Source organism: Nothoprocta perdicaria, unplaced genomic scaffold (assembly GCF_003342845.1).
Source record: "Nothoprocta perdicaria isolate Ctin4 unplaced genomic scaffold, notPer1 scaffold_62, whole genome shotgun sequence".
Lineage (NCBI taxonomy): Eukaryota > Metazoa > Chordata > Aves > Tinamiformes > Tinamidae > Nothoprocta > Nothoprocta perdicaria.
Genome location: NW_020455888.1, coordinates 1,826,775 through 1,839,872, shown reverse-complemented (window position 1 = coordinate 1,839,872; position 13,098 = coordinate 1,826,775). Strand labels below are relative to the sequence as shown.

Here is a 13,098-nt window from a genome sequence, read left to right as displayed (position 1 = left end):
AGGTACAGACTTGATATAACCACCACACCATCAGATTTAAACCCCATCCAAGCCATAAAGCATTAGTATCATTTAAAGCAAAGGTCACCAAGATTCTTCTCTTTCTTTCCTCCCCCTCCTCACTCCACCTCTCTTTCCAAAAATATGAATGACACGGAAAATTGCATTTCAAGTGGCTGATCTCTGTCAACAGGGACTTCCTTTAGCAGTTGACAGACAACCAAAATGAACAGCATTACCTGCTTTGCTTATGCAAACAAGACCTTAAATTATAAAATCCAAAGGAAAAAAAAAGTGATCAAAAATTGTGCTTTAAAATCKTAATTTAATGTCTGCAGCAGTTTTTAAACAATAATGAACTCCTCTTTACAAGCAAGTTACTTCTGCAAACAATTACTGTGCATAGTAAACAACATCTTGACTGTAAACTCATGAGCATTGGTACAGTATTAAAAAACACGCCGAAATCCAAAAGCATTTGGGCTAGATGCACATTGTATTGCACTTTGAGGGGGGGGGAAAAACAAAAAAGTTGGGAAAAAATGGGTCACTGTACTTCAAAAAAATAAAAAACAAGAATGATAAAAAACTTCATGCTGAAAGGACTGAATTACACAATTTCCGTGATATCTGAATTTGTGACTGTACTCCAGCCTCAATATACACTGTGAGAGGAGAGCTTAAGGGTTTTCTCTTTAAATGATGCATCACTCAGTAATGAATATTTCCATAGCTTTGAGTCTACCAACTCTGTAGAATCAGGAAGATCCAGCTTTCTTGATAACATGCAACAAGAAAGGGAACGCACCTAATTATTTCCCACCTTCTGCAGAGTTATTTTTCAATACATAATACAGCCACAATGGAGATGAAAGAGGAGATCATAAGGAAATCTTGTATCTCCCTGTGAGCTTAGATATAAGGGAGTTGTTGTCGGGAGTCTGTGGGAACTGGTTGCTCTGCACTCTCTTGCACTCACCAGAAACTGGTTCATTAAACTTTTGAGTACAGGAAGAGACCATCATCTTTCCAGGTTTTAAGAAGAATAACAGCTTGAGGGAATTATTAGAGCACTGTGTGTGTTAATTCAAAAAATAATCATTTAAGTTGTAAAGCCTTTTTTGGTTTACAGCCTTTCAATGTAAATTGTGTGTCACACTACCTATGCAATAAGTTCTACTTCATGGAATTTCCCTGTGCCAACATCTACAGAGTATCAACACAAGAAAAAAAAAAATCATCAACATCACTGAATGACACTACAGACCACGTTTCTGAATTCTGATATTTTTGCATGGTAGCTAACAGATTTATCAGTTCACACACTGTTTTAAAACATATGTGTATTTCAAAAAAAATGTGTATTTCAAAAAAATGTGTACTTCAAAATACTTCAGAATCTCTTTTCTGTACATTTAGAAAGAGTATCAAAATTAAGTAAAAGCCTAAGAAGAAATCTGGATGCACATAAGAGGTAATAAATAGCAATGCCCACAAAAACAGCTGAAGTAAGTGCTAGTAACAGGCTAATTTTAAAGCAACAATATTGTTTCATTTCCCTTTGAAGATTAYAGTGAGCACAGTCAGTTTATTCCACAAGGTAACACATAAGAGAACTGCACTTTTCCTGCCTCTTAAACACTTTCCTGCTGTAATGACAGTCAGAAACAAGGAAGCACTACAGAAATCACTGCTATTACCTGCATCATGGGATACTTTGTTTCAGCGGGACTTCCAAATCCATTAACGCCAATGAAGCTGGTGCTAAAGTAGGAATCTGTGAGACTAGCATCAGCTAACCCACCGCCATCTATTCCGGGAACTAAAAAAGAAAAAAAAAGGATAAATATTTCAGAAAAATGTTATTTTACCATGTGCCTAGTTGATAAGATCTTTCAAGCTTTCATTTTTATTTAGGTGGGATGAGGGGAAAGGGAGAGAAGGCTGGTAATATTTTTTGAACTTATCTTCTCAGCAAAACAACTACAAACGTTAGTGCACTGAATGAAAAAAGAAGCGTTATGGAAGAGGTGTCTCAATATGCATGTGCAGCATGACGTTATAGCAGTAATGCAGAAGAGTCAGAGGAATTAAGAGTTGTGGAGGAAACGAGTCTGAGCTTTAGAGACAACAGCAGCAACAAATAATGATAACAGCAAAAACATTCAACTGAAAAAAGAAGACAAGTTTAACTTAAAAAAATATATTCTTGCATACGGAGTTTAGAAATATTTGTCAAGTGCAGCTTTATGGGCATACATACTCTTTTAGAGGTAATAGAGAGCAAGCGTACGTTAAAAATCATCTTAAGTCCTCTCACACACCAAGGACAAGCATTTTACAAACTTCCTTAAAAGCCTAACACTATTGTCATTACTCCATATTTCATTAAGTAGCAACAATTTTATGAAAAGCAGCAACAATTTTATGAAAAGCAGCCAAAAAAAATTGTTTGGGACTGAAAGCAAGTAGAAAAGCTGCAGTTTCAAAGAACCCAATTTCTTCAGTTAGTTTCCAGAAGTACAGGGCTCCCTACACGTGCACAGAACTGCAGGTGCAGATAAATGAACTACTACGAGACTATAAATAACAAAACGCAGCCGTAATTCACAGGGAGCACTCGAGCACGTACAAGTGACGTAGCAGACAAGAACCACTTACAACCCCGGAGAGGCTGCGAGCCGCCCTCCGCGCCTGCAGAAACTCCCACAGCGCGCGAGGAAGCGGCCGCTCAGCACGGCCAGGCCAGTGCAAGCCAAAAGGCATGAGTAATGGGTGGCTCCGAGGTGGGAAGGCAAAATTCCAACTCGGAGGAACATCCTGTACCAAATCACCCAGCTCCAGCTTCTGCGTGGACCTCMAGGCAGCCAGTGTCACCGGGAAACAACTTCCCGTCCCTCGTTCTCTGAGGAAATTAAATGAAACTTTGTACCAGAGCTGAAGGAATGCAGCTTATAAACCCTAAGGGGGCCCGAGAATGATTTTTCACCCCAAAGAGGACTACGTATGACTTGMTAAGCCATTTCCATGCGGGGCAAAGGAAAAAGCAAGAAACGAAACMCAGATTAAGTCACAGGAAAGACTGGCACTAGCTGCACCCACGCTGCAGACAGATGTGAACTGCTACCCCGCTGTGCTCACAGGGCCTCTCGCCAGCACAAGTCCACTTGGGTCAACAGCAGCAGCAGCTGGAATGAAGAGCTGTGTGTGCAGGGAGATCAAGTCAACACCAGGACTGAGGATGCAAAACAGATCAGCTCTGCAGTCCTATAACTCACTCTTCAATAAAGCAATGCTGCTAAACCTGGAGTGTTTATTTATGTGCTTTGCAGGTTCAAGGGATTCACCTGAGGCATTTTMAAGATGCTAATTAATAATGAAGGGAAGTATGAAATTTTTTCAACAACCAGTTTTAAAAAGCAAAGTTCCAGAACTGGGAGAACAGGAAAGTGAAGCCGTCCCCCACCACACACGTGCCCAAGATCCTCCTCCATAACTTCAAAGCGGCAGCCACGCAGAAACTTCAAAAGATCTCCTGCTATGGCCCCACGGAGCACAAAGCTGCCATTCAGCTAAAATATCCATCTCTCTCTTCCACCTTCATTTGGGCAATTTGCATTCAAATAACTATAAAGTATTTCCATTGACCTGTTGCATCAGGGAAGATGCTGCTGCCTGCAGTAGTGTCACCTACTATGGTCTCTGCCTACCTGCTSTAGCGAGTCCCTAACTCATAGCGTTAAGGTGAGGGTTTTAATACAATCTTTTTCGAGCATCAAGAAAAATACTATGACTTGTTCAGACAAGTAAGCCTAAAAGGTATCAAATCCGTGTTTAATGATGAGCAGCTTCAGTCTAGCCTGCCCACAAATTATTTAGGGCTCACACTGAGATTTTTATTTATTTTTAAAATATACTTCSAGGATAACTATCACCGCCTGAATTGTCTCAGGCAGTTCTGAAGCCATCAAAAACAGCTGCAGTTTTGTACTACAATTTGATTGGAAAGGAACATGGAAAAAATGCTTCCTTTACAGGAGCTGCTGCCATTTCAAGGTGCACAACRTAAATCCAACAGTATTTTGGGTACTTCTTATAGTAGTGATTTCAAACATCAGACTATATCCTGCCTTTGCGATGTATGGAAAGTGGATGTCTCAAACTGTACCAAACTCTTCAGCCCCTATTGAGGTATTAACAAATAACCAATTCTTTCAGCTTCTTACTCTGTTCTTCGTTACCCTAGAAGTCTGTGAGAGCTTCTATTTCTCTACTGGATGGGCACAACAAACACATGAAGTTAGCAGAACTGGAAAGCCTGACTGATATTAGCTATTTTGCAACAACGTGCAAGGCAGGTGGGGAGCTCTGCATGGACCCTGGTTAAGAAGCCCCCCAGCTGACTCCACTAATTTGAGATCGCTRGCAAAGCTGCTGTCACTTGTCACCAAGCAAGTCACCATGGCCAAGGCAGGCAGCCCCGCGAGGGCAGAAAGCAGCCAGCAGCACCAGGATGGTTCCTTTTCCATGGACGTGTTCTCCTCCAGGCCACACAGCGCCCACAGCAGCTCAGGCAGCACCCAACACCCTGCAGCAACCCCACGGCAGAGCGATGCCACAAAAACCACCGCAAAGCGAGACGTTATCTTGCCCTGTGCCCAAGCCCTGCCGCTACACAGGGCAGTGAAGACCACACACCAAAACTGCCCAGAATTACAGTTTGGGCTTTCTAATCAATGCCCTCAAGACAGCAAGAGCTACCCCAGGACATCTGCTTTCATCTGTCTGTATGAAAATTGTGTCCATAGGGAAGTCCAACAGTTTGGCCATACTAAGCAGCCTCCTTGAGAGCTTATCACAAAATGCTCTCCTTAACCTCAGGTGCTGATGCACCCCTTGTACCACTGGAGTTCCCCCAAAGCTCCATTCGTTACATTAACCACATTAATATCAAGCTGTCTTTCAGCTACCAGGCCTTCCACAGCCCTGTTCCAAGCTACCTACAGAAACACCTTCAGAGAAGGCAGCAAGACCACAAGACACACTGCACAAGAACAACTGAAAAAAAAAGAAAAAAACAGCCTCAAAAGAGGCTTTTGCTGGAGTGCAGGCTAGTTTAGGGGGCAGTAGCCAAAAAGCTAAAACAGAATTCAGAATCTAGTCTGAAGGATAGGAGTGCAAGGAGAACTACCACCCTCAGAAAAAGACTCAGGACAAGCTTCCTTATACCGACCTTCAGCAGCAGTAAGTAAGAAACYTAAGACGAACAGAGAAAAGATGTTGCTTAAATAGATTAAAAAAATAAAAAGAAAAAAAATTCCAACACTGCCAAAAGATTTTTAAAAATAAAAATGAAAAATAAAGAGCCAACTCAGTAATCCAAGTCTGTAGAAAGGGACATTCACTTGCTGCAGCAATGAAAACTCACTAATACATAAGCAGCCAAGACAGCTTTATTTCTCCRTGAGAAGTAGGTTTTCATCCTCCTGTCACCATGTATTTGGGTAATCATAAATTTCCACTTGTCCCTGGCAGACCACTGTTGTTAAAAGCACACAGCAAAAGTTGTTTTATCATAAGCAGCCCCTAGGAGAGTCTCCAAGCAGCAGCAGCAGCAGCAGGTAGGCTGTACCACACCAGTAGCAGGTAGAGTTTGCTGGGTTGTTTTTTTTCTTCTTGCAGAAGTCCAAGCTAGAAAGATACAGAACACTTAATATCCTTGCAAGATTCTTTTATTTGACTGTCTTTACTAACCTACACCAGACTCAGCATTGATTTAACCTGCCTGGAAAGTGAACGTGTCCTTTCCAAGGCTCCGCGCATGGTGCTACTGGAACGACAAAGCCAAGCCTTGRCTTCGGGGGGTTTGTTTGCCTTTTCTTTTTAAGCATCAATTATAACTTTAGGAAACTCTTGAACTGGCTTCTCCTGTCAAATAAATATCCCTTTCTGCTTTATAGCAAAAATATCCCTATCTTGAAGTCGGACAAGATTGTCACAGAAGGTTTGACTAGCAGGTCTGAGAAGAAAAGACGGATGTGTCAGGAAATAGGAAGAGCTTGGTCTCACTGTCTAGGAGATACCACCAAATTATGAAAATAATGAACAAACTAAGAACACTATTTAAAAACTGCTAACACATTAAGCAGGCACATATGTGTTCACGAGACAAAACTTGCAGAGTCCTTCAATATTAAGCATAGCCAGCAAATGCACTTCAGCAATTCTGGAAATAAATTAAAACACATCTTGAGAAATTCAGAAGACATTTTCAATATTTTATACACGCATTATCTCTTTTTTTTTTTTTTTTTTTGCGCTTGGTGAGCAACACTGCAGATTAATATGACAACTGCAATTAAAAATAAATATCTTATGTAATTCTTCTCCCACAGAATGTGAGCAGAAAGTCAGCTTCCATTTGGATGCAGGCACCAAAGAGAAAGGCAGATGGTTATTTTTGCCCTATTTATTTCAAAGGCTTCCTTCAGGAACAAAGGATCTCACCATGGCCGAGGTGCTTCAGTGATGCTGTGATGAGCTCAACACAAATGYCTCAGCACAATCAATGGGTTTCAGTTGGTTTTACTTTCTCACGTTTGCCATATCTAATATTAATACTCTCTGGAAAGAGGTCATTCCTGATGCTTACTGTTTTAAGTAAAGGGAAGCAGTGCAGTCTCCTATGCTGCTTCTTTTATGAACTGGGCATCAGCACTGATGGCCTCAGAAACTGTTCTCGATATGAAAAAGGCCTTTGCAGTGATGTGATACAYTGCCCCAAAGCAAAAGGGCTAAAGCAAGATGACATTTTAAGGGGGCATCAGCACTTCCACGCTCACTTCTCTTCAAAAAGAATTCAAATATTTCTGGCAAGGTAATAATATATAGCAAAGCAAATGGTTTCAAATCTATTATCATTGTTCTTTAAATAATAATAATAAAAACTGTATTTACCCTTAGAAAAAGGAAGGGGGTTATATATGGASGCAATCTTAGCACAGCCACAACACAGGCATTTTTCACATCAGTAGAGCTCAGTAAACTGAATCATATGCTCAGGCACACACGWGCATATATACGAGAAGGTGAAATCTCAGCTAGACATAAAGCAGTAAAGCCAAGGGAGATAAGGGACTGCTGGAATTTTACACGCTGACAGTGATCCTAATATTAAGACAAAAAAAAAATAAATTTTTAGAGGCTGTCTGTGGCAAGTCATTTAAGCCTTAAAACTGCTTTCAGTCCCATACAAGCCACGTGGTGCCAGAGGTGCTTGTGTTTATCCTAGGCGTTTTGCAGAGACATATTCGTGCCGGGGAGCTGCACGCTCGAGCTCGTGGCCTCACTCCACACCACAGCAGAGCGGCGCTTACAAGAGCGGGCACCACAGAGCTGCTCTCCTTACCCTGCCACTACCTCTGCCAGAGAAAAGCGGCCTCTGCGGCACTATTTTACGCCTCTCATTTAACGCAACATTTTTTCAAACTGGGTTAGGAAGCACTGAAAGAGAGGGAAGGGACAGAGAAAGTGCACGGGGCTCCCGCAGACGCCAGCGCCGGGCGGCCGCGCATGGAAGCGCCCTCGGAGGCAGCGCAAACGCGCCCGGCTGGCAGGGAGCGAGCAAAACAGTTTGGGAAACGCTGCCTTATTTACAAACGCTCCCACTAAGTGGCGAGATACTCACAGGCAAACAGAGGAAAACAGCAATCTTCGCGGCACTATTAAATGACTGGGCAGCTGTTTTCTCTCCAGCCCTCTAAAACACATCACAAAAGCATCTGATAGAGACTGCAAACTCCCTATACCACAAGGAAACCATTCCCTTGAGTATAAATTTGCTAAGATAGGAACCATCCTTCTGCTCTGTAAAAATCTCTTTGTAGAGCATCTAGAGCACCAGGACTCCCAGACGTGGACTGTGTCCAAAAGCACTGTGATAATACAAATTAAATAGGATGCTTCCTAAAAAGGGTTATCAGAAGTGCTCCGCTGTTATCAGACACAGTAAAGCAAGCTAAAGCAGTCTGCCTGATGCGACAACTTTTGGCAAAGGCCTGTTCTATAAATTAGCAGTTCTGGGATATATGGCATCAAATTTATTACCAAATGAAAACATTCGTGTTTAAGCTTTAATGAATCTTCAGCCTATACCTAAGAATTCAATTTTTATGAGAGACTCGGGTGCATGAGACATGTGTGGAGCATGGACAGGGTGCCAGGAGGCAGAGAGGAAGGATCCCCTTGCCAGTCTCACAGCTACCACAGCCTTCCAGAGAGGGAATCCACCCATTCCTGCCTACAGGAATTTACTACTCGCAGCCAACCTGACTGCAGCCTGTGCCATTCACATCTCCTCTCACTTTGCATCCAGGCACTGATTTCTAAATCTCGGTTCTCAAAGGAGGAAAGAAAAACAAAACAAACAAACGAGAAAAAAAATGCTGAGAGGAAGCAGATTAAAAAAATACAAATAAGCATCAAGCACAAGACATCTTTGATGACCAATGGGACAGAATAATCACATCATGAGACTTGGTTAGCCGTGGAAGAGCTGCTCACTCTCTCGTGCTCCCTCGCATGCACACGCACCGTGACGAGCTGCGTCCCACCTCCAACGGGCCCTTCCGAGCGCCTTTGCTGCCCGTGTCCTGCGTGACAGCTCTGCTAYAAAAGCAAGAGCCGTGGAAAACCCCGGCCCCGTGAGCTCGCTGCAAACCCCTCCGCTGAGCCCCTTCTCCTGAGCTGCCTCCAGAGCGAAGCCTGGGCGGGAAGCAGCTCCCTGGGGAGCCGCGTCGCGGGGCGCTGCGCCCCAGCCGCACTTACCATTCGTCCACTTCTCCCGCAGCAGTCTAAACTTGCTTCTAGGCGCCTCCTTACACATGGAGCTCTTTCTGAGCGGGTCCCCCAGGTCACTATTTTCTGTGCATTCAAATCCTTCCTGAAGGCCCATTCCTACCGTGATACCTACAAAAAATCAGTTATCTAATAACTGCTAGGTACAAACTAAATGGGGATACTGTGTAGCTTTAACAGAAACAAAAGCAAAAGGCATGTTATGATAGAGCAAATATTATCTTCCAGTTTGCTTACACAGTGCCTGTAACTATCCCCCTCCCTCCTTTTCACCTGTGTCTTTGAAATGTGAAAAATACGTATATATTTATTATATATGTGTGTGTGTGTGTGTATATATATCTCACAACAGCAACAGTAGCTTCTTTATGTTTTTTAAAGCATCAGACACTACCAGAAACAAAACAGCATTCCCAAGGTATCTGTAATTCCTGAGAAATATTTAGACTTTGAATGATTTTTTCCACACAATCTTAAAAAAAGATGAAAATCAATTTCAAACTCAGTTAATGATATATTCTATTTCTGATAAAAGTTTCAAATGCTAAGACCGCACTTCAAAACAGTACAGAAACATGTAACTTGGCAATTTTGTAGATTTTTTTCTTTCCTCTTCTTTTCTTAAAACAAATGTCCCCTTTTCATCTCTACTCCAGTTCTACATAAAGTACAAAAAGGAAAAAAAAATCCACATCTATCATTTAATAAATTCTACAGTTGACATGAGATTAAGAAGTGATTAAGTGACTCTGATAATTTTCATTTCTGGCCATACTAATTGTTTTTAGTTCTCACTGACACGTTATTGTTCTTCATCTTCAATTGCCTCCAGATGTCCCTTTAATTTCCTGAATTGCCTCAATTTCTTGAAAAACATTCAAAGCCAAAAATAGACAAATCTCACATTACCTAGCATGTCCCAGAAAAATATAGACAAAATAGAGGGGGAAACACCTTGCTAATTAATATAGGTTGCTTGCTAACCTCAAGCATCAGACAGTTAATATAGTAACACATGTAAAATGTACAAAGGGGTCTGAAAAACCTGAATTCTCAACCCTATGGATTACCTGCACGACCTATTTTCTATACTTTTGCACAGAAGAAACAAAGTCAGGGGAAAACTGACCGCTATGTGACATACCACAAAACATACCTCAAGTACCACAAAACATACCTCATAAATGTCTATGTTTCATACCTCATAAATGTCTATACCTCAAGCTACACACAGTAAAACACTATCAAAGACTGAATCGACCCATATTTAGAATAATCCTGGCCATTGTTGCGCTGCGTTAAGGACTGTAATCCAAGAGATTGCCTTTAATATCTATTTTGTGGCATAGCCTACCTTGCAAGCCCCACACACCCACTATTTTATTTTGTTTAGAAACAACTGGGCTGGTAGTGACTTAAATACATTTAAAATATACATATTGAAGTATTTTTCAAAATTCAAGGTCTCTCTGCCCCACCTCGAGCCTGTTTATGGGTCTCYCCAAACCCTGGGGTCCTTCTCGCTGACCCAACCCGGGGGCTGCAGGGGGGCGGCCCAGGGGCAGCCGCTGCCCCTCCAAGGGATCCGGCTGCAGGAGCTGTTCCCAGGACACTCCCCCAGGCGCTGCTGGGAATAAAGCCAATYGGAATACACATTTCCCGGGAAAAGCCCGAGGAAAGCCTCTCGGAAAGCAGGGAAGGCGACGGGAAGGGGTGACAAGGCCGGGGCGATGGCGGCTCCGGCGGCAGCACCGCGCGCCTGGTCAGCTCCCAGAGCCGCCGCTCCGATCGGCTCCGCTCCATGCGCGGGATGGAAGCGGGTTCCAGGAGCACGGGGCTTGCGGCAAAGGGAGCGCTGGGAAGCAGCAGGCCCTCACGGAGATGCCGCAGCCGGGATCCACCAACGCGGAACGCAGCTTTTTGTCAAGGGGAAGAGGACGTTCACTCCTCATAAATACAACCTGCAGCAGCCTGGGCAGCTCGCGTCAGGCCAACTTACGCCGAGACACGATTCATCTTAGTGACACAAGGACGTTTTTCCTTGAACACTCTCCCTCGTCCAGCACCGAGGATGGACGGTGCTCGAGGCACGAGCCAGGGCCTGCAGAAAGGCAGGATGCTCCAGCCCAGCAGGCTGGAAGGGGGCACGGGAACCAGCAAAGCAGGGGATTTCCACGCAGCGACTCCCCCCCTTCCCAATCCCCTCCTTACCCAGACAGTTCCTTACATCCCTAGGGCTCAGTGAAATCCTTCCCACTGAAGGCCCTGCAGCAGTAGCTGCCTCACGGGCGCTCCCTCCACCTTCTCCTCAGTCTGACACCTAAGCCAGGCCCTTTAGAACAGCCCTGGGCAGAGCCTGGCAGGGAAAAAGCTGAGGAAATAACAGATTTCTCTCTGCTTCTGCCACCGAGGCCCAACATAACATRGACTTAAGAAAAAAAATGCCTTTAATAACCTCAAGCTGAGTTTTCTTCAAAGACTCTCTGTTCACCTGTGAAGTCCTCATGAAATGTTCACACTTAAAACATCCCACAGCACAGAATTAGATGGCCTTACTGCACGAGTGAGGTTCTCTTGGTTAGCCCCAAGTGTGCTTGATACCACCGCACTTCTTGCATTGGTACCCACGGGAGGCAGCTTTCCACTGTTCATCCTTCCTTATCGCTACCACCTGTGCTTGGAAATAAGTCAGTATTTGGGGAGCCTTTGTGACTGCCGCAGAAAAACCTGCAAGTTAATTAATACTCCTGCGCTCAAAGCAGGATTAGAGCAACATGCACGTTAGCATGAGGCTCTGACCCACTTTTAATAATAAACAGGACTGCAGTTAATTACCCGGTGAGCATTATCTGCTCCATGCACTGAATGGGGCTGGGGTCCTGCAAAGGAGGAAGGAGAGAAGCAGGAATAAATACCCACGTCATCAGGGATCACCACAACACTGACAAACCTGCAGAAAGGGTCAGCAGGGCCGCACGGGCAGTCGGCCTTTCAGCACGCTCTTGTTTTGGGTTCCTAACCTCTGAAACTTTACTCTTTAAATAAAACTTTATGCATTATTCCCAACCTCCACAAAACCAGAACTTTCAGCCCATCCRCTTGGGAATCATACTGATAACTCCGGGTCTCATCAGCTGCACAATATTAGGCATTAACTTGCCAGTGTCTACACTGATAGACTCTAGACTTTGTACAAAATCTTTTTATTCCACAAACTTTGACTGAAGCAAAGAAGCTTAAAAGTGAGGCCAACTCCAAGGTACCACATCTTAACCTCTCTGTCTCTCCTTCCTTTCCCTAACTTCCTTCCATGCAGCTCTCCCTCCTGTAAGATCTTCCCCTACCAGTCCAAACTTTTGCCTCCGTTTGCTTGGCACATGGCGGCTTTTCCAGCAGGGAATCCTCTAAAACACTGCACACAGTTTGTCCATTCTTGGTGCCCTCACCCTCCTCAACACAAGCAAGCGCTGGGCACTCTGCACAGTTTTGAGCTTCTCATGGGCTAACGGGCGGTCGACAGAAGTTTTGCAAACAATTTAACCGCTCGGCAGCGCCAGCTCTGCAAGCACGYGCCAATTCTGCCATTCTTCTTAGATTTGGGATGCAAACAAGTTTCAGAACTCTTTTTAYGGGCTCAAGTTAAAAATAATAATARAAGTCTTCCCATAGAAGCTTTCACCCCCAGCCAAACGACACACATTCTCCCCAAGCCTAAACACTCTGGATTAACAGATTGTATTCGGCTCCTCCTGCCTGGGATGAGGGGAGAGACGCRTCTCGCACCCAGCCCTGTTCCAAAGAGGTGCAAACAAAGACTGAGCCGATTCTTCCCAAGATATTTTCACCTGTTCCAGGACGACAGGTGAGAAAGAATCCAGTGCACTCAAGCAAAGCCTGCCCAAACCACCAAGACCTCGAGAACGGCACCCTCGGTCCCAGCACGGCAGGCCGGCCGGTTTGCGCTCGCGGGAGGGCAGCGGTGCCGGCACCGGGCGCCGCGACGGGCCGCGCTGCCCGCGGGAACGCCGCGATGCCCCGAGMGCACACGCAAGCCCGGGACCTGGCGGAAACACCGAGGAAAGGCAGAATAAAGAAAATAAAAGCTCCCGTCGGCTGCGGGCAAGCGGGACGCGGGCTGCAGCGCGGTCTGGGCGAGAGGAACAAGCAGGGGGAAGGGGAGCCCCGCGGGCGCCCGGCCCGGCGCAGCCCCCGCCGCGCTCCCCGCCGCTTTCGGGAGCCGCT

General features: G+C 44.7%; 1 protein-coding gene across 2 annotated transcripts in view; it reads right to left on the bottom strand.

Moving 5' to 3' along the window:
• Positions 1 to 8,938, bottom strand: part of PAN3 (poly(A) specific ribonuclease subunit PAN3) — a 71,893-nt gene extending 62,955 nt beyond the window's left edge. For both annotated transcript variants that reach the window (XM_026049792.1, XM_026049793.1), the window contains exons 1-2: positions 8,827 to 8,938; positions 1,701 to 1,822 (exon numbers count right to left, since the gene is read on the bottom strand). In XM_026049792.1, coding sequence (XP_025905577.1) covers positions 1,701 to 1,822; positions 8,827 to 8,884 — 180 coding nt within the window. In that variant the 5' untranslated portion in view covers positions 8,885 to 8,938. The remainder of the gene's footprint in view (positions 1 to 1,700; positions 1,823 to 8,826) is intronic.
• Between the last annotated feature and the right edge of the window lie 4,160 nt (positions 8,939 to 13,098).